The sequence below is a fragment of the Emys orbicularis genome, chromosome 1 (genome assembly GCF_028017835.1).
Source record: "Emys orbicularis isolate rEmyOrb1 chromosome 1, rEmyOrb1.hap1, whole genome shotgun sequence".
NCBI lineage: Eukaryota > Metazoa > Chordata > Testudines > Emydidae > Emys > Emys orbicularis.
This window is the reverse complement of record NC_088683.1, coordinates 41,481,763-41,507,903: the sequence shown is the minus strand read 5'-3', so window position 1 is coordinate 41,507,903 and position 26,141 is coordinate 41,481,763. Positions and strand designations below refer to the sequence as shown.

The 26,141-nt window shown below is 39.5% G+C and overlaps 1 protein-coding gene across 1 annotated transcript; it reads left to right on the top strand.

The window, feature by feature from the left end:
* Positions 1–718: 718 nt before the first annotated feature.
* LOC135892953 (transcriptional regulator QRICH1-like) lies at positions 719–25,120 on the top strand. The gene is made up of 8 exons (XM_065420729.1): positions 719–1,702; positions 14,358–14,514; positions 15,681–15,835; positions 17,075–17,189; positions 17,281–17,389; positions 20,789–20,940; positions 24,484–24,568; positions 24,934–25,120. The coding sequence occupies exons 1-8, from the start codon at positions 719–721 to the stop codon at positions 25,118–25,120; spliced, it is 1,944 nt and encodes a 647-aa protein (XP_065276801.1).
* Positions 25,121–26,141: the final 1,021 nt, after the last annotated feature.

Here is a 26,141-nt window from a genome sequence, read left to right as displayed (position 1 = left end):
GTACACAAACTAAGGATATAGTGGGCATGGTGACTGAACAATCCCATCATTTAGAGAGCGTCACACCAGAACAAGGTTGAGGCTTATGGGTAGGGCAGTGGTAAAGCATATATTATCCATCTTGCAACTAAAGTTTTCCATTTATCCAACCATTCTCTTTCATTACACTTAAACTAAAGTGAATAGTGCAATAACAACACAGAAATGTTTTTGCCCTCTTATTGTTACTCAGATATATAAAGATGAACCTATAAACTGTTTTCTATACACTTTTTTTGTAGCAGAAAAATTGAAAACTAAGGCATTGATCCTGCTGTGAGCTCCATGCACATAAACCTCCATTGATTTCACTGGGGTTCCATGTGGATATCCATATGGCGATCAGGCACTAAATAATTTCAGTTGTTTTCTGTGTTCGTACTCTTACGCAAATATAAAGTAGCAAAAGCTTATAGGGAGCAATGTACATAGGAAAGTAGCTAAGTGCAGCCAGGCTGTCTTCCTTTCAGGGGTTTGAGGAGTTTGTGACTTATGCTTCTTTAGAACATCCTAAATATGTAGGTACCTAGTCCAAACATGCAGTAATGCTCATTAATGCTATTGAATGAAGAGCAACCAAACTAGTTTAGGTGAGTGTCAGAGAATTTTGCTTTCTATTCTTCTACAGTTGCTCTAGTTTAAACATATTATTTGCATGATTTTTTCAGTTCTCAAAAGGATGTATCATTCCATCCAGTATGAAGATCACCAAAGTATGAAAGCCCATTCAATATCTCAACATCACATGAAAGTATTTCTAGACTCATTAAGTAGTCAAGGACCAGAAGAAGTACAGCAGTTTGTGCATTCTCCAGTCTCGGTATACCAACAAGGAAATCATTATATATACATGGGCAGCACCGATGTAGCAGGGCCTTTGTTAGAGTTAGTGCATCCAGTTACATCACATCTCCAACATCCAGCACTAAGCTACTGTGGACCACTGGAGCAGCAGAATATTCAAGTGTGCCATATACCATCTCAACAAGGCCATCAAATAGAAATGCAGCAAAATCATTTGTTCAAACAAGTACAACTGCAGATAGACGCTCAGCCCTCCCCTGAAGGGCAATTTAATACATCAACCTCTGTATGTGAAAGAAGACTGTCATGTATTTCTCAACCTATGAAGAAAAGGAAAATTGAGATGTCACTAGAAGAGAACTACAGTAATAGTCAAGGTGCTCTGCAGAATATACCTATTACTGTACTAACAATGCCTACCAGTACCCAACAGCAGGCTTACAATTCTCTTCAAGAACTGCTAACAGTAGATAGCAATCAACTGTATGGACTTGCACCTGCTACAGGAACAAATGGCCATCTGCCAGATGTAGAATCATGGGCAGTTTGTCCTACTCATGCAATTTGCCCTGAAGCTCAGAATATGGTGAATACCCCTGTTTATCGGGATGCCTGTGGTATTATTCAGATTGGTGAAATGGCTATGAATATGACTAGCATTAAGTTAGAAGAAAGCAAGGATAATATTCAATCTGTTTCAGAAGCTAGAAAGAGTATTCAGGAGAGTCCCGTTCCTAGCACACCCTGTTTCCCAGTGGAGTGTGTAAATAAGAATGGAAATATGCACCTTCCTCTCGCTGTACAGAGTGGAAAGAGGATGTATCAATCAGCTGAATACTGGGATGAACAACAGATGCAGGTAAGCACAAATATGAAGCTCTGTGGTGGGATGTGTGTTTGTGACTTCTCTGGGTCCAATCCTAGACCTTTCTGCTTCTCCAAGCTGGGTTTCCTATTACTCGTATTAACTCCTTCTCAGGTGAAGGTGAGTTCAGGTGGGATTATGTATCGAGACCAAGATAGTTAGTTTGAAGCTTTAGCTGCCTTTCATCTGCCTAAAATGTACATGCACAAAAACTTCCTGAAGAGTTTAACAAGTATAAATAATTACTGAACAGGCTTCAGAGATACAATATTAAACATTGCAAAATTAGCGTTTCCTGTTTGTCATTGCATAATGTACTCTAATAATCAAACTTCCCTATTGATAGGATATTACCATGTTAAAAGATAAAACTTTTACACCATCAGGGCATATTTGTCCAAAAATTTGAAATGTACCTATGTAGATTTTTGTTCATTCTACCTTATAACAAATTTAGGCAAGATGCTTCAGGTGGATGGTCTTGTGCCTGCATGCAGCTCCATGGCCCCATGCTCGTATTGAACCCCAGTTGCACTGCACAGGTCTCAATGAGGGCAGACCAAGTTGTGGGTGTGGTTTTGTTTTTAAGAAACTAGGGATCCTTGTCAAAACTATGGCTTTGGGACTATGTCTAATAAAACTGTGATTCTACAACGTATAAATTGTAGAAAAAGATTTCTCATTCAGGCAACTGCCCCTACTTCTGAGTATGACCAAAGAATTCTCTATTATCTTAGTTCTGGTATGAACCGTACCAAAAAGCAATAATTACAGTACATATTATATATTGTGAAGTAACTTGGCCAAAACCTGTGTGTCCTTTAATTAAAAATCTTGTTTGACTACAGATATGTTGTAAGGAGAAAGTTTGTCTTAATTTTCTTGGCAAAACTAGCACAATATTTGTTTACAAACCTTAATTTAGCTGACTGCATGAACAACACTAACCAACCATATTTGTTTTAAACTTGGTCTTCTCCTCCCTTCTCTCCCCTGCCCCCCTTAAAATGTAGCTGAATGTAAACCTAAAATTGTGGGATTATGGTAACATTGTTTTGGGACAGAAATGGACAAGGGCTGTAATAGGAGTCGTTTATAGTCCTAATTTCGTTGTTGTAGCACCCAAACGTTTTGAAAAAGTTATAAATAAATAAGGGGATTGCAGAGGGATACACCAGTGTAGCAATGAAATGATCTAGGCACAATGGTAATACTAATATTAAAGAATGTAAATATTATTAAAAGGAGAGGTCTGTGTTTCTCTTTCAAACTAAGTGTTAAGAACTGTGTAACCTGATCACTTTTTTTTTTAAGCCATACATCAGTATAGTGAAGGTTAAAAAACGTCTACTTGCCAGATTTGGAGGTTACCCTAGAGAATTACTCTTTCCTCATTTTAGAAGAAGTCTGGTTGTATAGAATGAGTGATCCATGTTGTTCTTCTTTTAGATCAGATATGGGTTTCAATGACAACCACATGATAGTTTACCATGTGGAGGTCTTGCCAGTTAGGACTTTTCTCTGTTTCCTGTTTGTCAATCCATCTCTAATCCAAGATGTGGTATTTTTATTTAATTGATATTTATTAGGGCTGTCAAGCGATTAAAAAAATTAATTGTGATTAATTGTGCAATTAAAAAAAATTAATAGAAAACTATTTATATGAACATTTTTGGATGTTTTTCACATTTTCAAATATATTGATTTCAATTACAACATAGAATACCAAATGTACAGTGCTCACTTTATAATAAAAATATAAATATTTGCACTGTAAAAATAAAAAATTGTATTTTTCAATTCACTTAATACAAGTACTGTAGTGCAATCTCTTTATCATGAAAGTTGAACTTACAAATGTAGAATTATGTACAAAAAATAACTGCATTCAAAAATAAAACAATGTAAAACTTTGGAGCCTACAAGTCCACTCAGTCCTACTTCTTGCTCAGTCAATCACTCAGACAGACAAGTTTGTTTACATTTGCAGGAGATAACGCTGTCCACTTCTTGTTTACAATGTCACCTGAAAGTGAGAACAGGCGTTTGCATGAAACTGTTGTAGCCAGCGTTGCAAGATATTTACGTGCCAGATGCACTAAAGATGCTTCAACCATCATTCCAGAGGACATGCTTCCATGCTGATAATGGGTTCTGCTTGATAACAATCTAAAGCAGAGCACACCAACGCATTGTTCATTTTCATCATCGGAGTCAGATGCCACCAGCAGAAGGTTGATTGTCTTTTTTGGTGGTTCGGGCTCTGTAGTTTCCACATCAGAGTGTTGCTCTTTTAAAACTTCTGAAAGCATGCTTCACACCCAGTACTGATCAGATTTTTAGAAGGCACTTCAGATTCTTAAATCTTGGGTCGAGTGCTGTAGCTATCTTTAGAAATCTCACATTGGTACCTTCTTTGCGTTTTGTCAAATTTGCAGTGAAAGTGTTCTTAAAACGAACAACATGCTGGATCATCATCCAAGACTGCTATAACATGAAATATATGGCAGAAGGTGGGTAAAACCCAGAGGCAGGAGATGTACAATTCTCCCCCAAGGAGTTCAGTCACAAATTTAATTAACGCATTATTTTTTTTAACAAGCATCATCAGCATGGAAGCATGTCCTCTGGAATGGTGGCCAAAGCATGAAGGGGCATACGAATGCTTAGCATATCTGGCACGTAAATCCCTTGCAGTGCCAGCTACAAAAGTGCTATGCGAAAGTCTGTTCTCACTTTCAGGTGACATTGTATATAAGAAGCGGGCAGCATTATCTCCCGTAAATGTAAACAAACTTGTTTTTCTTAGCAATTGGCTGAACAAGAAGGACTGAGTGGACTTGTAGGCTCTAAAATGTTACATTGCACTCAAAAACAAAACAGTTCTGTAACAAAAACAAATCTACATTTTTTTTTGCACTTTCACGATGAAGAGATTGCGCTATGGTATTTGAGGTGAATTGAAAAATACTATTTCTCTCATCATTTTTACAGTGCAAATATTTGTCATAAAATAATATAAAGTGAGTACTGTACACCTTGTATTCTGTGTTGTAATTGAAATCAATATATTTAAAAATGTAGAAAAACATCCAAAATATTTAATACATTCCAATTGGTATTCTATTTTTTAACAGTGCGATTAAAACTACGATTAATCGCGATTCATTTTTTTTAGTTAATTGCATAAGTTAACTGCGATTAATCAGCAGCCCTAATATTTATCCATATACTTTATCATGATACAGTTTTTTAAATGATTTGCTGAAATACAAGTATACGTACCACCCTTTTTCTATTACTTAGTAAGTCTGTTATATTTTACACAACTATATTAACAAACTCTTATTCTAGTGGTCATTAAACATTATCCTTCATAAACGTTCATATACTGACATACTCAAATATTTTTGATTGTGATAAATATTTTTTGCAAAGGCACAAAGTGTAGTTTGATGGCCAGCCCCTATTGAGATTTAGTGAGAGTTGTGCCCCTCATTTCTATTTGTGTATTTGAAAATCTCTTTCCCCCCCCCCGTGTTTTCAAACTAATACTGAATTTATTTGAATAAGCATTAACTTGCATCAACACAGCTTGTTTATGCTAAGTATGAATACATACTGAATATACAGTATGAACTTTACTCTTCTCAGACAACTAGAGCAATTTTTTTGGGGTGGGGGGAGGGAACTTCGCCAAACTTGCAAGGAGGCTTCACGTGTGGGCTGGTCTAGCATCTGCTGCAACCTCAGACAACTTGTGTGGGATTGGATGTGCAAATTGGGCAGCCTGCCATGAACAGCCTATTCCTCCAGGAGCAGCCATGCCGCCCCACTCGTTACTCCTTGTTGTGTGGCTCCACAGTGGGGTTTATGATATCTAGAGAGGGTCTTGCATTACCCCCTGTCCATGTATGTCACTAAGACTTCGTGCATTAAGACTATACTGGGTGTGAAAGAATCTTGGACTCCCATGTTGGAATCTATTGAATATATATTGGATATTGTAAACACTTAAAATATTTACAGCTAACATTTGTTTCATATTATATAAACACTTGTGCATAGGTTTTTATTTGTTTTGTTTTTTAAGAGTATGTGACTCCTGGACTGATTATTTTTTCCACTGTTTAGATCCAACACTGCAGTCCTTCTAAAACAATAATGCAAGGATTAAATAACCTAGTTCAGTAGGTATGGTACAAAATAGAAACCTGAGCCCCTTTATATGGTGCAAAGTTGATGCAGGGAGAGAAGACAGATTGTGTGTGTATTGCCTCCTCTTCCGAAGTGTGTACTTCCTGAGCGATGGGGAAAAATTAATTCATTGTGTTTATAACTTAAATCTTAATGTACAGATACAAAACATAACGATTGGTGGAAAATACATAGATTTAAACTAGTGCTGTATCCCTCACAGCAGTCAGGCTCTGTCTGTTGCCACCTTCCTTACCCCGATGAATCATTTCTTACATTCCTTTACCAAGTAGTTGTCTTCAGGCAGAAACTTCCCATACGGCCTCATTTTGTTCTAGCTGAGAGGTAAAAAGTAACCAACACATATGGCAAAAAGTACATTGCAATTGTAATCTATTTCAGTTTATGTATTTGAATGTTTACAAAAAAAATATTTCCCTACATTTTAAAAAAAATTGTTTTAAACCAGCAATGCCTCATTAAAGAAAGCGAAGACCAAACAAAAAAGGAGACAAGTGAATCTGAATGATTTGATATTACATCTTTACAAATTTATTAGTGAAACTAATAAGCTTTCCTTAATAGGGCCTTGTTTTATTTTCCAGATGATCACTGTAGCTACTGAAACAACTATTTTGAGATTCATCTGCACACAAGATCTCTGAATCATCTTTTTGATGTTGCCTGAGGAGCCTTCCTTAGCTGCCTTATGTTAAAGTGAACTGTGCTGTACCAGCAGAGTCATGTTTGTTGTAAGTATTGTTTTGCAGCTGTGCAGTGAGGTCTCTTAATGTGCAGTGCTATATTTCAGTAATTAATGGAGATGATTATTGAACTATATCATTTCACATTACTTAACAAGTTCGTGTTCCTCAAGGATCACCACTTGTTTCACTCTACAACTGCTCCTGCAGGTTCCTCAGACAATAGCATTAAAAATAGCACCTGATTTGTCACTCTTTCATGCAGTGTTATGTTTTTTAGTGGCTCCACTGGTCTCCTGGAAGTTAATATAAACAGCAGGTTGAAAGAATTACCTCTTCCAAATAGCAAAGTGGAGAAATTGAAGCAGTAAATAGCAAGCATGTTCTAGTTAGCTCTAGATATGTTAACTAGTCATTAAAGATCAGACAGGGCAGGCGAGAGCACTGAAGTGAGGTCAGTAAAGGTTGGGAAAGTCGTTTCTCTTCTTTTCTCCTGTTTGTGGTGATGAGGGAGAAATTCTTTTCCTTCCTTTCTTTTTCCTTGTTTTCTCCTTGCAGACTGAACTCTTCTCTTCTCCCATACTAACCTCCCCCAACTTTTATCTTCCTTCTTACCATTAAGGTTCCCTAATAAGAAGCCTTACACTTCATTGTGGCTTTTCATAAGAACATAAGAACGGCCATACTGGATCAGACCAAAGGTCCATCCACCCATATCCTGTCTTCCAACAATGGCCAATGCCAGGTGCCCTAGAGGGAATAAACAGAACAGGTAATCATCAAGTGATCCATCCCCTGTCACCCATTCCTAGCTTCTGGCAAACAGAGGCTAGGGACACCATCCCTGCCCATCCTGGCTAATAGTCGTTCATGGACCTATCCTCTAGTTATTTATCTAGTTCTTTTTTGAACCCTGTTATAGTCTTGGCCTCCACAACATCCTCTGGCAAAGAGTTCCAAAGGTTGACTGTGTGTTGTGTGGAAAAAAAACTTACTTTTTTTTGTTTTTAAACCTGCTGCCTATTAATTTCATTTGGTGGCCCCTAATTCTTGTGTTATGAGAAGGAGTAAATAACACTTCCTTATTTACTTTCTCCACACAGTCATGATTTTATAGACCTCTATCATATCCCTCCTTAGTCGTCTCTTTTCCAAGCTGAAAAGTCCAAGTCTTATTAATCTCTCCTCATACAGCAGCTGTTCCATTCCCTTAATCATTTTTGTTGCCTTTTTCTGAACCTTTTCTAAGTCCAATATATCTTTTTTGAGATGGGGCGACCACATCTGCATGCAGTGTTCAAGATGTGGGCATACCATGGATTTATATAGAGGCAATATGATATTTTCTGTCTTTATTATCTATTCCTTTCTTAATGATTCCCAACATTGTTTTCTTTTTTGACTGCGGCTGCACATAGAGTGGATGTTTTCAGACAACTATCCACAATGACTCCAAGATCTTTTCTTGAGTGGTAACAGCTAACAAAGACCTCACCATTTTATATGTATAGTTGGGATTATGTTTTCCAATGTGCATTACTTTGCATTTATCAACATTGAATTTCATTTGCCATTTTGTTGCCAAGTCACCCAGTTTTGAGAGATCCTTTTGTAGCTCTTTGCAGTCTGCCTGGGACTTATCTATCTTGAGTAGTTTTGTATCATCTGCACATTTTGCCACCTCACTGTTTACCCCTTTTTCCAGATCATTTATGAATATGTTGAATAGGACTGGTCCTAGTACAGACCCCTGGGGGACACCACTATTTACCCCTCTCCATTCTGAAAACAGATATTTATTCCTACCCTTTGTTTCCTATCTTTTAACAATTACCAATCCATGAGAGAACCTTCCTTCTTATCCCATGACTGCTTACTTTGCTTAAGAGCCTTTGGTGAGGGACCTTTTCAAAGGCTTTCTGAAAATCTAAATACACTATATCCACTGGATCCCACTTGTCCACATGCTTGTTGACCGCCTCAAAGAATTCTAGTAGATCGGTGAGGCATGATTTCCCTTTACAAAAAACATGTTGACTATTCCTCAACAAATTTATGTTCATTTGTGTCCGACAATTTTGGTCTTCACTATAGTTTCAACCAGTTTCCCTGGTACTGAAGTCAGGCTTACTGGCCTGTAATTGCCGGGATCACCTCTGGAATCCTTTTTAAAAATTGGCGTCACATTAGCTATCCTCCAGTCATTTGGTACAGAAGCTGATTTAAATGATAGGTTAAAGATGACAGTTAGTAGTCCTGCATATCTCCCCATCCATTTCAAGTAATCCTTTTATTCATATTCCTATGAACTCGTTAATTCCACACTCTACCTCTTTGATTCCTGCTCCATTTACAGTACTTCTCACTCATTTTGTTTATCTCTGTGCTCTTGCTGTGACTCTCTCTAGCTAGAGGTTGCATTTTCACTTGCCACCCTTTGCACTGGGAGCTTTCTTCTTCTGTGAACTGTCTCCTCTTTAAAACTGGTCTCCATCTCCTCCCTAGCTCATGGACTGACTCTCTTGGTAAACTAATTTTGTGCTAACATGGAAACAAAATGTATTCTAAGCTACATCAATCGAAACTGTATAGAAATTGAAACAATATCTTCTTTATAAAAGGATTATTTTGCAATCTCACTCTTCCCCACTCCCCAGAAAAAAAGCTCAAGTAAAAGGCAGTACTAATATATAGATAGATAGATAGATAAAGAAGCCCACTATTTTTAGAGGCTCATACAGTGTGTCTGCAGTGGGTAATCATAATAAAACTGAGACAACTGAATAACAATTGAATTGTTCCTGATCTGGAGGTTCAAATTTTTTTTTAATTACAAAAACGTAAGTCTTTAGAATAATCTTTCTTAGCTTCTAGAGTACTCATTGCTTTGGCAAGCAATGTGATACAAAATAATAATAAGCAATACAATGCTACTGACACCTTTAAATACTATTGCCCACAAAAACTATATTAAAAGAACATTATTTAGGTTGCAAAGTCAAGCACTCAAAAGCTGGGAAATGCCAGATATATGGTTGCCTCTGCAGCTTTAGTTCTGCCTCCCCCCCCCCCCAATTACATAATAGTATAATGCATATACCTGGGGTGGGGGGCAGAACTAAGGTTCCTGAGGCAACCTGGCATTTCCTAGTTTTTTGAGTAATTGACGTTTTGTATGCAATTGCCTTGAACTTCAAGAAAGGGTGAAAAACAAATTTTATCATGTGGTTAAGTAACAAAATGGATAATATAAAATGTTCCCCAGCCTAAAGATAGGGGATCTGGTGGCAACCCCTATAATAACACAGATGAAAACTTTATCAAGTACTAAAACCAAAAAATGAGTGCTTTTAGCTTGTGCTCTGAAGGCTGCCAGACTTAGACTCTAGGCTGGGGAATGAGTTCCAAAGGTGAAGACCCTCTACAGAGAACTCCCCTGCTAGTCCTGCAGAATTAAACTCCAGGAACTAACTGTAATGATCTTGGGGTTCATTAAACAAACCAAATGAATGTGAAAGGAATAAAACTTTTAATAAAACTGGAGAGCTTCTGTGGTGAGCTGCTGCACTCAGCCCTGGTGGTCCTAACCCCTGCTTCCAGGGCACAACTCCAAATTCCTATATTCATAATACTATCCCTTATGAGGAAGCATCTCTAAATTATAATCTTCTACAAACATATCTCTACATCTTCCCTCTTAAAGAAAAACAAATTAACTCTTTTATATATAAACAGCTAGCCACTTTCCAATAACACATTCTCAATCCATCTAGTACATTTCCATAAACCCAATGTGTCAAGTACCTAGAGCGGAGAGGTTACCAGCACATCACTCTTCAGTGAGTCTTTACCACTCACTTTCCTCAAATCTCCCTATCCAGGCAGGTTAGCAAGTCTCTCTGAGGCTGTCTACACTGGCAACTGAATGACAAAACTTTTCTTTCAGAGGTGTTTAAAAACACACACACACGCACCCCGAAAGACAAAAGTTTTACCGATGACAAGCGCCAGTGTGAACAGTGCTCTGTTGGCAGGAGCACTCTCCTGCCGACAACGCTAATGCCGCTTTTTGGGGATGGAAGTTGTTTGTCGGCAGGAGAGCTGACAAACAGCGGCTACATTGTGTGCCTTTTAGTGACACGGCTGTAGCGACCCAGCGCTGTCGCTAAAAGCTGCGTAGTGTAGACACAGCCTTAGTCTTTTAGGACTTTAATCTCTCACTCTGATCTTCTCAGTATCAGCCTTTCATGAGCATCTGAGTTGTTCTCTCGTTTCTTTGAGCATTGATGACAAAGAATCAGTCAGATGGGAAACCAGAGTCCACGTCAGCTGTCAATGTGTTGGAAATTTCTGGGATTTCTTGTAGATCCCTTTGATTACATTGAAATGTGTCCCCTGGTCTGTCCTGACTACATAAGACCTTGGATGCAGCTGTTCTTTAACGATACCCCTTTGGCCCCAAGGATTAGAGGTGTGATTTCTCAGGCACACTCTTTATCACCTGGATTAAGAGATGGGAGATCACGGGCCCTGTTTTTAAAATAATATTTCTGCTTCCACTTCTGATTTTTTCATATTCCATATGGTTTCATTGTTATGCGATTTCAGCAAGTTATCAGAAATTGGTAAATTAAATCTGATCCTTCTTCTCATTAACAGCTGAGCTGGAGGAAAGCCGTTCTCCAGGGATGTACTTCAGTAAACCAGTAATGCCTTATACAAATCACCCCCACTGTCAAAAGTCTTTTTCATAAGGTTCTTTACTGTCCCTATAGACCTTTCCACAAGTCCATTTGATTGGGGGTAGTTTGGACTTGATGTTTTGTGATGAAAATCCCAATCTATGGCAAATTGCCCAAAATCTGCACTGGAAAATTGCAGCCCATTATCACTAAAGACTTAATCTGGAATTCCATGTCTGGAGAAGATTCCCTTCATGCAGGCTATCACAGATTTACTATTAGTACTGTGCAGTGTGCAAATATCTGGATACAGAGAATAATGATCTGTGACTATTTAAATAATCCTTTGATTGCCAGGTAAATAAGTCAGTGCCTACCTTCTGATAAGGCCTTCGTGGAACTGGATGTGCTTGACTTCTCTGCATTTCGGATCTTCAGCATTTTGCAAAATGATTATTTTCCCCACATTTGTGACAGTTTTCCAAAGGCAACACACTGGGGTCATGCTGTGATCCACACCTTCCACAAGGCCGCCTGTACCCACCCAGCAGTGGTTTTCATAGCAAGTGGTTCCACTCTTTGATTTGACCTATTCTGGCTATATTCTTTTGTTCTCAGTACATGGATAACCCCTTCAGCCCTTTGGCTTGTGCTTTCACAGTTTCTGCTGCCCTGCATGTTTGGAGAGCTTTTTCTAAAGTTTTAACACATAGTCTTCAATGCCACAAATGATTCTGTCTCTGTCAGATCATTAAAGTTACAGGTTTTACTGAGTTTCCTTAATTCTGTGATATATCGCTCTGTCTATGGTGTCATCAGTTTTTTGCATGCATGTAAAAAATTCGTCTCTCTCAAAGGTTTCATTTGTTTTTCGCATGCAATGTTCCTCAAATTTAATCAGTATTTTATTTAATTTCACTCTTTCACCTTCTTCAAACTTAGTTGTTATAAATAGCCAATGCTTCCTCCACAGCAACATGCAAAAAGATAGATGATTTCATGTTATCACTCTCCCCCCCCCCGCCTCTATGGCTACTAAATACAATTCAAATCTCTGAATTTTTTCCAGTTCTCTGCAGCATTGACTGACATTTGCAGACTGGAAGAAGGTTGCAACACATCCATTTTTGGCTTTCTCTGTCCTCCTTTTTAAGCTAGTCAAGCTACTATTGTACTCACCAAATACATGCAAAAGCTTCTGTGCCTAGTGCTTCTCTGGTGCCCCCCTTTGCCTCTGCTTTCCATTGCAAACACAGGAGTTAACGTCAAGATGACTGCAGTTTCCTTCTCATTTGGCTCTTCTGACAACATGTAACAATCATGGGGGTCATTAAACAAACCAAATGCACGAGAAAGGAATAAAACTTTTATTAAAACAAACTGGAGAGCTTCTGTGGTGAACTGCTGCACACAGCCATCTGGTGTGTCTCTTTCCCCCCCCCGCCCCCGCACCTCCAAAGCACATCTCCAAATTCCTATGTTCATAATACTGTCCCTTATGAGGGAATGTCTCTAAATTACAATATTCTACAAACATCTCTCTACACTAACAAGATCACCTGGAATGCTCTTAGATAGCTCTGGCTGGGTATAAAGTGGGACACTCTCAAGTTGCTGGGTTCCAGACTACTCAGACCTTTAAAGATGGTCACCAATACCTTGAATTGATACCAAGAGGTTGACAGTAACCGGTTAGCTGTTTAATGGTCCATCAGACTTAGAATACGGGCAGCTGACTTTTGTTCTTTCTGAAGCTTCTTTCAGTGGCACCATTCTGTTCGGGTTTGATGCTGTAACCAATTACTATTATGCTAAATGACCTGGGACTCGCCTACTTGAGAGACTGCCTCTCTGTGCGATACTGCCAAAGATGTAGTCAGTGGAGGCACTTGAGATCAAGTACCCATAACATAAAAGAATGGTTAGTGTAGCATTCCCATTGTGGGTTCCTTGGCTTTGCAGCTCACTCTCCCTGTCTCCTTTTGGTTAGAAATATCTCTAATTTGTTCTTCAGGACATGCTGGGAGCTTCTGATACAGGCAGGTGGCAAGGGATATGGTTTAAGGCAGGGGTTGGCAACGTTCGGCACGCGGCTCGCCAGGGTAAGCACCCTGGCGGGCCGGGCCAGTTTTATTTACCTGCTGACGCGGCAGGTTCGGCCGATCGCGGCCCCCACTGGCCGCGGTTCGCCGTCCCGAGCCAATGGGGGCGGCGAGAAGCCGCAGCCAGCACATCGCTCGCCCGCGCCGCTTCTCACCGCCCCCATTGGCCCAGGACGGCGAACCGCGGCCAGTGGGGGCTGCGATCGTCCGAACCTGGCGCGTCAGCAGGTAAATAAAGCTGGCCTGGCCCGCCAGGGTGCCGACCCCTGGTTTAAGGTATCAGATTTTGTTTGGAGACTGCTGTTTTTGTAAACAAATGAAGCTGTTTGGGATAGGGATTACACAAATTCTACAAGATTAAATAATGGCAGAGTGCACAGACCTGGGATGGGCCCTCTTAAATATTTATCTTTATAAATTGAAAAATAAATAAATAAATTTGACTTGAAATCACTTTACTGGAATCTGTTAAGCAGAGGTCCATGTCTGTGCATAATAAGGCCTACTTCCTAAAGGCAATGTCCTGCACATGCTTCAGCATTTGGCTTTTGTTCAATGTATTGTTATGCCACAGATTCAATAACTGCTGCAAAATAGTAAAGCTTTAAACCTAAAGACATCAACTTCTAAAAACCCTTTCTCTGCCTTCAAAATTTAAATAAACTCCCCTAATCGCTGACAACGTATTTTTCAAAATAGTGGCCCAAAAGACTTGAAACGAGGCCTCAATATTGCCAGATAGTATTGTAAAGCATTTTGGAGAAGGATAATCTTGTTTTGCATATCTAAAAGCAGGTTGTAAAACTGCTGAGATTATACAATTTATAATGGAAATTCTAAGAGAATTTAAATATTGTTAAGTACAATATCAGGATATACTTAAGGTTATAATCTTTCTTTGCCTATAATACCAAACTTCTTTTTTCTCATGGCTGTCTTCTTTTTTTTCCTTCTGGTTACACAGGATTCTCAATCACTGCCACACTTGCAGATACAGAATGATTTATATCTTCCTTGCAAACTCAAACCAGAAGAAGGAGCTAATTTCTGGAAGAACTGGGCACAAATGAAAAATGAGGATGTATGGAAAGATGCTGGAAAAAACCCTCAGGGATTTGGAAGTATGATTTTTAATTTATTTTTCACCGTTCACTGAAAAAAAGAGATGTCCTTATATGTCATCTAAAGATTCAGGGCCTGATTTTTGTTCAATAGTATCTTTCTCCCCAAGTCGTCCCATTGAAATCCATGATTAAGGGTTGCAAAATTAGGCTATTCGTTATAAAATAAGGCTCTGTGTAAATCACAATTTCACAGACTGCACAGAAATGGTGAGATTAGCCCAATACTGTGACTTTTGCAACTGCGGGGAGGCGGACGGAGGCATCTCTGTTTCTGCCTCCCCTCTGTTGGAAAAATCAGAGTATTGGGCTGATACAGCTGCTGCAGTTGGGGGTTGGAGGTTGAGATGTCTCATCATGTGGTGCTAGCTGGTGGCCCAGCTCTCGCCCAGCCTGCCACTGCTACTTCCTGTCTGGCCAGCAGAGAGACAGGGAAGGTGCTGACAATGCATGGGGATTAGGAGATCCTGGCCTAGCCTAGCCCACTCCACAGCAGTCCATGGTAGGCTGAGGGGAGATACTGCAGGCGCTGAGAGGGATTTTCCGCTTGGAGCACAAGCATGTGTGTGAGGGAGGCCAGAGCTGGGATGGATGAATGGATGGCGCCATGTGGTGACACACACCCTGCCCCAGGGGCCTGCCATGCCCACTCCCTAGAGTGGGACTGGCCTGCCACTTACCTGCCCTCCCCAGGATGGGATCAGCCCACTTAACTCCCCATAAGCAGCCTCTGCCTCAGCTGGGAGGTGGAAGCTGGGATGCCTGCTTGGAAAAATTGCAGCAGTTCAGCAGGGGCGGGAACTCCGCAACCGTGCATGTTCTGGTATTCCGTGAAATTCCAACACTTACCCCTGAAGCTGTTGTGATTCAATACCAAATACAATGCAGTTTACACAGAGCCTTAGTTGTAAACTGCTCATTCAGAATATTTCAACCTATAGCAGTTTCCAGAAACAGTACCAGAGCTTTTTTCTAGGAGTGTACTTGGTTATGTAGTGGTTTGTCACTTATAAAAAAAACCCCAAACTTCTCAGCATTAAAAAAACATGCAAGATTTCCTCTTCATTGAAATGGCACATTTATTCGAGAGAAGAAAGGTTTATGCTAACTTGACAAATAACAGGAGAAAAATAACCTGGCTTAAATATGCTCTTTTCACATTATAGGAAGAAAACCAATGACTTTTAGGGAAGATGTCCTTTCAGTGCCAATAGCAGAACTGAATTATGGGCTGTGCCTAATGACCAAAGAAGCTAGAAAGGAAGATGGTTCCTCTTATGAAGCAGACATGTTGTATTATTTATTTCTTTGTATTCAAAAGGTAAACATAAAATGCTGTTGAATGACTGTTGGACTCCTACTATACACAGAGAATTAGATCTTACATGAAAAGTGCCGTTTTCCCCTTCAGGAGGTAACCCATGAGAGACAGTTGCCAAAGAAAATCTGAGAGCTGATTGTAGCTACTCATGCCGAGTTGAAAAAGCATATATTCCCTTTCCTGAAACAGTGTCACTAATGCAGAATGTAATGTGTTCTGTGCAATCCCATAAAATAATTTGTTAAAATATAGAATTAAACAGTGGAAGTTTTTAGTTTTGAACCTAAGGGTGGTGGGGGCTGGAATTAGAGGGGTTTGGGGAAGGGCACAATTGGGGCTTTCTGAGGCATAATAGGATTCCTCAATACTCTGCATACTAAAGCTTTCATGATAAGAGATCCAAAATAGTTTGGGGGGGGGATACCCACAGCTTGTTGTTTAGTCCATCCTTCAAGATGTGTTGCTAAGGGAACTTAGTGTGGAGCAGGAGTTAGCCTATAAAATAAATAGAGCATAGGTGCAGGTAGTGTTAACAGCAATCAGCTGAACTGTTAGAATATAGGTATTAATTTTGTTAGTGTAGACCAGGCCAGTGATAGTAAATTTGAACCCTCTTCCAATAAGTCTTAAATACCTGTATTGCTGATACCTGATCAATAGGACTAATGAGCTTTATATTCTTGAAGTGTTTCTGAATTCACTGTGTTCTTGCAAAACTCACTTTCCAGTTTATTCTTGTTCAGACGACTAAAGTCTAAATGAAGTAAGTTGATGTATGCATGTCGCAGGCATTATTGAGACAGGCTATTTGGGTGGAAGAGAGACTTGTTTCATTTCTCCTCCCCCCTCCCCCCCAGTAATAATTTAAATAGAACAAACTTAAAATCCAGTTTTTAAAAATGTACTAGTTTAGGGAAATTGCTCTCTCATGCAAGAGTCAGTAGAACTTTGTCAGTGATTCATTTAAAACATGGGATTATTATTTTTTTACAATGAATCATTTAAATTCCAACATGCTAGGCCACTCCATTAGGGAAAATGTTAGTGTGAAATGATGAAGATTTACTGATGTTCCTGTTCTTCTGTACTGAGTTATGTTTTTGTAGAGTTTACATTCTGAGCCATTTTATGGTTGAGACATACAGAGGTTAACTAACTTCATTATAAAATGAGGTCTAGTAACACAGAGCTTTCATTTCAGTTATTATCCTACCCACATCTTTCTTTTTTTATTCATAGTATATGTTTGACAATGACAGAATTGACAACATTTTTGCTGATCTTTATTATGTGAAGTTTTTGGAAAGACTTCATGGAGTGATGAAGGGATGGTGTCCAAGAGTGAGCCCCTCTGGTAAGTGGAGAAACGTTGGAGGAGAAATGAAGTCTGTACTTGACTAGTATGTTCTGAAATGAATTTATTTGTATCAATATTTGTTTTCCAGGGTATATTCTGTCTAGTTGTATCATGGAGGAAATGTTATGGGACTGCAAACAACTTGGAGCACATTCTCCTGCTACTCTCCTGTTCACACTGATGTATTTCAACACTAAGTAAGAATGTTTTATATAAAAGTCTTTCATGTCTGAGTCCATGTAGCCTACCAAATGGCTTAGTTTTTGTAACTTGCTGAAAAAGATTTCCCAAACTCCTCCTGTCCCCTGCATACCAAACAGATGAATTGGTAAATATACTTTAATGCTTGCCAAATGCTTTAATGCTTACTATTTGGGTTTTGCTCAAATTCTCATTATCTCTTGATGTTTAGTGCACATGGTGAACTGACGGGTGGGGAGTGGATAGTACATGTTAGAAGTAGTCGTTATGAGTAATCAGGGAAAATAAATCTATCTGATTTTTCATAAGCTAGGTACTGAAAGACAAACCTCTTATCATACTTCTATAATTCATTTTCTCTTTTTTTTATACTTTTCTTTACAACAGAACTATCATGTTGGTTATTTTCACAACCACAAACAATATTCATGTAAAAACCACTGTAGGACTCATTACTGAGTCTTATAAGATACAATCCCTGTATGCTGCTTATGTAAATTCTTAATAACTTGGTATTATTTCTTTTCTTGTGCTGTCAGTTTCTGAACATCCATTAATATTGTTTCCAATGAAAGCCCCATTTTAAATGCCAAGCAAACTATGTATACATTGCAAATAAAACACAGTTGGAAGGTAATATATTATTCATTGGTGCAGGGGTCGGAAACCTTTGGCACACAGCCCATTAGGTAATCCGCTGGCGGGCCACAAGACGTTTTGTTTACATTGACCGTCCGCAGGCACGGCCCCCCGCAGCTCCCAGTGGCCACAGTTCGCCGTTCCCGGCCAATGGGAGCTGCGGGAAGCGGCAGGCCGCAGGTACGTGCTGACTGCTGCTTCCTGAAGCTCCCATTGGCTGGGAACGGCGAACCGTGGCCACTGGGAGCTGTGGGGGGCTGTGCCTGCGGACAGTCAACATCAGCAAAATGTCTCCCGGCCCGCCAGTGGATTACCCTGAATTAGTGGTCTTAAGCTATTACACTTCCCTCCCTCCTCTTCCCCCCCCCCACTTGCTTACCCTAATTGTATAATTTAGAATTTTAATTTACTTAATTACATTGGTATTGAATTGTTCATCTCAAATTGGAATTTAACTTTCTAAAAACAGGTTGGAATCAAGAAATCCTATAATACATGTTGACTTATTCTTCCTTTGTATAAATAGTTTTATACAGAGAAAGAATCTATCTTATAAATAACTTCAGAATATTTAGACATAAATCAATGATTCTTCTTGACCACACGCTATTTGTGCTTAATTATATTACAAGATGATCTTTGACTCTTCTGAGGATGTGCGTTGACAAAAGCATTAAGATAAACATTTACTAAAGTTTTAAAGTAACTGTTTCAAATCATGTTGGTCTGAATTTGACTTCCTTTTAAAATTACCTGGTAAATAATATCCTCTCTCTTAAAATATTTGGTAGTGCCTTTACTTTTTAATAAAAAAAAAAATCACTGTTCTGTGCAAAGCAAGTTTTTTGTATTTTTCCTCTGTTGCTGCAGTTAACAAAGAAATACCATTCCTAGTTTTTTAATAGTTTTTCTTTCTGCACCAGAATCAACAAAAACACAAAACAATATTAACATTAATTACAAGATGTGTCCAAATATTAGGGGGTATAGAGACTTAAATGTTTTGCCAAAAAACAAACTTTTATACACCTTTACCCCGATATAACACGACCCGATATAACGCGGTAAAGCAGTGCTCCAGGGGAGTAGGGCTGTGCACTCCGGTGGATCAAAGCAAGTTCGATATAACGCGGTTTCACCTATAACACGGTAAGATTTTTTTGGCTCCCGAGGACAGCGTTATATTGAGGTAGAGGTGTATAAACTTTATTTTGCAATCTTATAAAAGACAGCATTACTCTTTTTATAGTTGAAATGAATTTTGGTGTGTAATGATTTTAAACAGATTGGAATTAAATAACATCAGAATAGGATGTGCATTCCTACGCACCTTTGATCTGTCATTAAGCTAAAAATTAAGGTCCCCGTTCTTCAAAGCACTTAAGTACCGATGCAAAGTCCAATGAAGTAAATGGAAAGACTCCCCTTGAGTTCTGTTGGCTTTGGATTATGGTTTTAACCATGTGCTTAGCTTCAAGCACATACTTAAATGCTTTGTTGAATAAGAGCTGGAGGGTATGTCTACACAGGGATTAAAGATCTGGTTAGCCTAGGTCAGTTGACTCGGGCTCATGGACTCAGGCTGCGGAGCTAATAATCGCTGTGTAGATGTTCAGTCTCAGGCTGGACCTCGAGTCCTGGGACCATCCCCTTCGCAGGGTCCCAGAGCTCAGGCTCCAGCCCAAGCCCCAACATCTACACTGTGATATTTTCAGCCCTGGAGCCCAATTCAGCTGATGTGGTCCAGCTGTAAATGTTGTATCCCTATGTAGATGTACACTAAGAGCCTTTAACTACCCAAAAGTGTATCAATATTTTAATCTTCCTCCCCTTCCCCAAACAAAAAAAGTTAGAAGCATTCAGAATGGGTTTATTTTGAAAGATTATTCTATTTACTATGCCATAATAAATAGCTCTCAGATGGAGAATCTGATTTTGGGTTGTTAAAATTATTTTTTAGTCTGTCTTCCTGTTTCTCTTTCTTGTTGATTTATGTTCCTTTTATTTATGGTGGTGGAAGGCAGAGCTGATTATTTGCTATTAAAGATTCTTTATAATGTTGCTTAAGACTCCTTGGTAACCAAATTAGGAGTATACTACAAGCGGAGTAAGATCTCAAACAACCCTTGTTTTCACTAAAGTCCCAATCCAGCAGAAACCTCAGTGACACTACTCACAATGTGTAAAATTCAGCATGTGCATAAGTCTTTGCAGGATTAAGTGATGTTTTCTAATATAATATCGGATCCCGCAAATACTCGCTTTGCTGGGACTATTCATGTGAGTAAAGTTACTTCCAGAATCAAGTCCATAGATTAACGTCCAAAAGGAAACACCTGTATAGTGAGGTCTTAAGGAATGTTTCAGCTCTCTGCCCTCATTTCTGATTTTGGCACAATGCAGAAGGGACCTTTCTGAAATTTGATGTGGGGTCTAGATGAGCTCAAATAATTAGTTGAAGTCAGAATGTGACTTTGAACAGGTAGGATTATATTCTGAATTCTTGCTGTGCCATAAAACAGTAATATTGAATCCAATTACTCTGGGTTTACACAAGTATAACAGGTCAGAATTTGGTCCACAGTCCAAAGCTATACTTTTTATCGAGAATCTGGAAAGCCTTTAAAAAAATATTTCTACTCACTTAAAAAAAAAAAAAATTAAGTACTCCCTGCCCAGTCTGCCAACTCTCTCTCTCTCTCTCTCTCTCTCCCCAAAACTGAGTTATAATTTGTTTTTCTCTTGTATGTGAGTAGGTATTTCATATTGAAAACTGTGGAGCAGCATGCACAGCTAGCCTTTTCCAAAATACTGAAGCAGACCAGGAAAAATACAGGCATCGGAAAGGACAAATGTTCTATAATACGATTCCTGAGGCTTTATGGACAGATTCTTGGAGGACGAAAAGGTTTGAACTCATTAGACTAGGATAATAACCTTTAAAATGATTGTGTGCCATTGTTTGCCACTAAGATTGTGAAGAACATGACAAAAAAAGCCTTCTTGGCAATTTGTTTGGAATCTGAGCACTGCTGTTAGTGTACATATATGCTTAGACTCTGTTCCAGCAGAGATAACTGTGTAGGTGAACCCCTCCTACTGTGCATAGCCCCATTTAAGTCCGTGGGGTTCTTTAGGGAAGCAGGGGTTTGCCTGTGTAGAGTCAGTCTCAGGCCTGGAGCTTTAGATTGTATTCCCCACCCCTAGTGATGCACATCTAAGTTGGGACCCTCAAATGCACTCAGCATTGGCCTAACTCTGCACCCACTGAAATCAATTAGAGCAAAGGTAGGCCAGCACTAAGTACAGGGTATTCTTAAAAATTCCAACTTTCATGTTTTTGGCAATTTTTCTAACTTTTATTAAAGCTGTCTCCCTATTTCCTTTCTCTTCTCTCCTTGCATGTTTGTGTTTCTTTTTGCATCTTTTCTACATCTGGTTCTTTTAGAAACCCAGATATAGGATTTGTTTCACAGGGGGCATTAAGCTATGTATATTTTAGATCAGTTACTCTCAAAATGCTTGGGCTGTTTCCTTGCTCCCTGAACCCCTCCTAATTTACAAACATGCGCACACACCTCTGCCTTGGTGGAGCATATCTGCTCTCTTCAGAGTGTGTTTCTCTCTCCTTAAAGCCATAACCTGTCCTCAACCTGTGTGCGGAGTTCACATTGACGTTCCGTAGGGGAGAGGATTTTTGTCTTCAGCATACTGGCAGGCTATTGTCCTAGCCACTTTCCAAAATGGTTGCGGGTCATGGAACTAGCCTATCTGGAAGTTTAACAAACTACAACTCATTCTGTGCTCTGAACTGTCAAGTGATTGGCTTCATTCTCCAGTTACTACAGATCTACCTTACGTACATACATAATGGTTCAGTATCTTCTCTGCAGCCATAAGGCATAGGCTGCTTAAAGAAATAGCATCAGACATATGCTCAAATGAAATCCCTGCCCCCACCCCCGAGAGGACTGTGCATGCACAGATGAACTCTTGAGGTGATTCCTAAATTATAGAATGAGAGGGTACATTCAGACTCTATAAGAGCATTAAACAGTGGTTGCTATAACTTTTCTGAATAGAGTTGGTCTCCAGAAAGGCTAGATGCATATTTTATTCTTTTGGGTCACTTCTGCAAGTATTGAACAGCGTGGCATTCCATAACAGTTTCTTTATGCTGCAAAAGTTTGAGGCACCCTCTTATATGCTTTGTGAGAATAACTTGCACAGCTTCCCTATGTTACCATGTGATCTTATTGGCATTTCTTTCAGGTTGCTTGATGGTCACTTAGAATCATAGACTATCAGGGATGGAAGGGACCTCAGGAGGTCATCTAGTCCAACCCCCTGCTCAAAAGCAGGACCAATCCCCAGACAGATTTTTGCCCCAGATCCCTAAGTGGCCCCCTCAAGGATTGAACTCACAACCCTGGGTTTAGCAGGCCAATGCTCAAACCACTGAGCTGCCTCCCGGCTTGTCTTAAATTGAGGCAGGGACCCATATTTTTTGTTTGCCTGGGGCTGCAATGCTGCTTGAGGCCTCTCAGTGCTACTTTAATATAAACCAGTATGCATCCCGTCTACTACAGTAAAGAATGCTAACCACTTAAGTTTAAGCACTTCGAGTTCTTAATGAAAATGAGTTTGAGTAGTAGGGTTGCAGCTACTCCTAAAGTGCTGAATTGAGGCCATGACTTGGTTTCCAGAGGGTCTAAAGCAACTTTTTTTTTTAAATATAGTTTACAAATAAATAGGATTTCATCCAAGAAAATTGTATAGGATTTACTTAGAAGAATGGAGGATTTGGAGTCCTTAGAAAGGCTGACAGTATTGCCTCTTCTCTTTCTCCCCCTCATCTCCTTTCCCCTTCTGCCACTTTGGGGAATGACACTTTCTCTACTTATCCAGTGGAAGCTAAACACTACCCACCAAGACGTGCAACAGAATTTTTACCTGTTTACAAATCAGTCCCTTCCACGATGCCCAGGCATTCACTAGGCTAGTGAAATGGCATCAATCCTAGTGATCCAGCTCCTGGAGCCATTGAGCTGATTGCAAGGGAAAATTCCTGTCTCTTATACACTGTGTGTGTGTGTGTGTGTGTGTGTGCGCACAAAGCATTTTAAAATGATTCCTAGCCCAAAAAGCATATGTAATTTTTGAAAAGGCTTTGCAAAATCAAGTAATTTAGGAAGCAATCTCTCATACAGTCATTGGTTGTTTTAGTGGATTTTCAGAGAGGTGAACGTATGCCCATAAAGTCAGACTGCTTACAGGGCCGGCTTTAGGGCGATTCAGCCGATTCCCTGGAATTGGACCCCGCAACGTCCTGAAGGAGCTGCCGCCGAAGTCCCGCCACTGTCTTTGGCGGCAGCTCAATCGCCGCTGCGGAGGAAGTGCCGCCGAAGCCACTGGCAGCCGATTGAGCTGCCGCCCAAGTTCCGGCATGGTTGTCGTCAGCAGCTCAATCGTTGCCGCTGTCTTCGGCGGCATTTTGGTGGAGGGTCCTTCCTCCGCGGCAGCGATTGAGGTGCCGCTGAAGACAGTGGTGGGACTTCGGCGGCAGCTCCTTCGACTCGGGCCCCGCGGTGCCTAAAGCCGGCCCTGCTGCTTTAGACTGGATCTGCAAAACCTATGATGGGGTTCTGCAGACACAATGAATGAAATCCTAGCCCCATTGAAATCAATAGGACTTTTGTCGTTGACGTCACTGAGGTCAGGATTTCACCTCATATATTCAGAAAACTCATCACTGGTAAATAACTTTTTACATGAACAGTTTGTTTTTTATTAGGTTAAATCCTTATGTTTTAGGTCAGCCATACAACTCACCGTATACGTTTTTATAGCTACATGTTTTTAGCTGCCACTGTCTGCAGGAAGTACTTTACTGTTGCATGAGCTTCACCCTCTGTTTCCTATGATACAATTGTGCATGCTAATGATCAGTATGGCTAACATTTATCTGCTAGTACAACATACCAGATTGGCTTTATTTTCCTAAGCTGTAAGTCATTTATCCACAGACTAGGTCAGACACTGGCAAGAGCAGTAAGTTTCTCTATACTACAACAGTGGTGTGCCTGTTGTTGAAATATTCAGCTGCTATAAAAACACTTTATTTAAAGGAGCCACATTGAAATAAGACTGTTTAAAATAGTACACCTCTACCTCGATATAACGCTGTCCTCGGGAGCCAAAAAATCTTACCGCTTTATAGGCGAAACCGCGTTATATTGAACTTGCTTTGATCCACCGGAGTGCGCAGTCCCGCCCCCCCGGAGTACTGCTTTACCGCGTTATATCCGAATTCATGTTATATTGGGTCGCGTTATATCGGGGTAGAGGTGTACTATTGATCAAAAACTTTCATCTGTAAAAATACTTTATTGAAACTAAATGCTGTGTTGTGAACTTACTGCACACTATTTGCCTCTTTTTTGATTTGCAGATGAGACTTATGTGGAACAACCTGAAAACCCAGACAACCCTTTGCAGTGCCCCATAAAACTGTATGACTTCTATTGCTTTAAATGGTAAGGCTCTAAGGACTTATTTTCTACACTAGTTTTAAACATTTGATGGCTTTCAACAATGTTTCATCAAACTAGCTATAACAACTTTAGCAGTTCACAGGGAAAGATTTTCTCTTCTATAATGATTGACTTCCCTCATTTAATACTTGGGCTTCACACCACAACAAACACCTATTCCATTCTGAGTTTGGCAAGAGTGGATCACTGCTAATTCAAAGAGGAATGCCTAAAGCTAGCAACTTTTTATGTGTGGGAGCAAATATATCTTATTACATAATAAAGAAGAAAGTCAATGCTAATTTTACTATTAAAAGGAGTATAACTAAGTAGTGTGTTGCTTGGTATAATTTAAACTTTCCTTATAGCCCCCAAGGTGTCAAAGGGCCAAGTGATACCTTCTATCTGGTCCCTGAACCGGTCGTGGCACCAAACAGTCCTATCTGGTACTCTGCTCAGCCTGTGAAAGTGGATGTGATGGAGCAGATGTTGACCAGAATTCTGATGGTCAAGGAGGTCCAAGAAGCACATGCGAAGACCCATATATCCGCATAGCAACAAGGACAAACGGATAAGTTACAACATTGCTCATATTACAAAGTTGTAAATACAATATTTTTTTTCATAAGGCATGGAAGACTGTCTGTAGCTAACACTTTCTTTTTACTAGAAGATGACTGAATGCTATGAGTAAATAGCCTTTAACAGTACCAATTTGCTAAATTCCAGAAAGTGGATTTCCTATTTTTGTTCATATTTGTCTAATTTATACTAGCACCTAAAGAGGGACAGATGTGGTTCTAGTACTAATACTGTGAAACACCAGCTAAATCAGAGTCCCAAAAGTGTCATTTTGATTAATTTATAAGTACATAGCTTCTTAAACTGAATTGACAGTGGGAAGTGTATACAAATTCAGTTTTTATCATAGTCCTCAATGGAAATAGCGGTTACTGAATAATATTACTTACATTGTGACTTACTAATAGTGCAATGCAGGTATAATTTTCTCTATAAAACAAGAGTGACTTTTAAATTTTTTTTCCTTGTTAAAAGGATGCTTCCATGACTAGTCTATTTGCAAAGGATAGACTCTGGAGAAATAGTACTATGAGAGGAGTAGGAAATCTAACAGCCTTAAATGCCTTGTGGCTAATATTTGTGTAAGGTTGGATAGCTTACATTAAAACATTACTTTCTTTAGTTAGCAGGGAAAGAATTTACCTCACTTTCAAAAGCTGGGGCAATAAAGACACCAGAAGCTCTGAGACTGTTCCTATTTCTAGGTTATGAATATGTGCATCGATAAATTTCTCACTACACCCTTGACACTTTACTGGAATCAACTGTGTACGTACAGAAGGCTTGCATAACACAGATCTATAAAAATTTACCTCAGTTCAGTAATCTAGTGCCTTACCACAACCCAGCCACTTAAACATTGTAGCAGTGGCTGTAAAGTATCTTGTTAATGTAAGTTCACCTTTTCCAGGGAGATTTTGTATATTTTTCACATGATAATACTGTATAGATCACCAGTAGGAAAAATGGAGTTTGTTGGTGGAAGTATTATAGA

Bases quoted from the DNA above. Each gene is read 5' to 3' on its own strand.
- LOC135892953 (XM_065420729.1), top strand. From the start codon at position 719: ATGTATCATTCCATCCAGTATGAAGATCACCAAAGTATGAAAGCCCAT. The intron at 1,703-14,357 runs GTAAGCACAAAT...CTGGTTACACAG, and splicing joins GGGATGAACAACAGATGCAG to GATTCTCAATCACTGCCACA. The intron at 15,836-17,074 runs GTAAACATAAAA...TTTTATTCATAG, and splicing joins TATTTCTTTGTATTCAAAAG to TATATGTTTGACAATGACAG.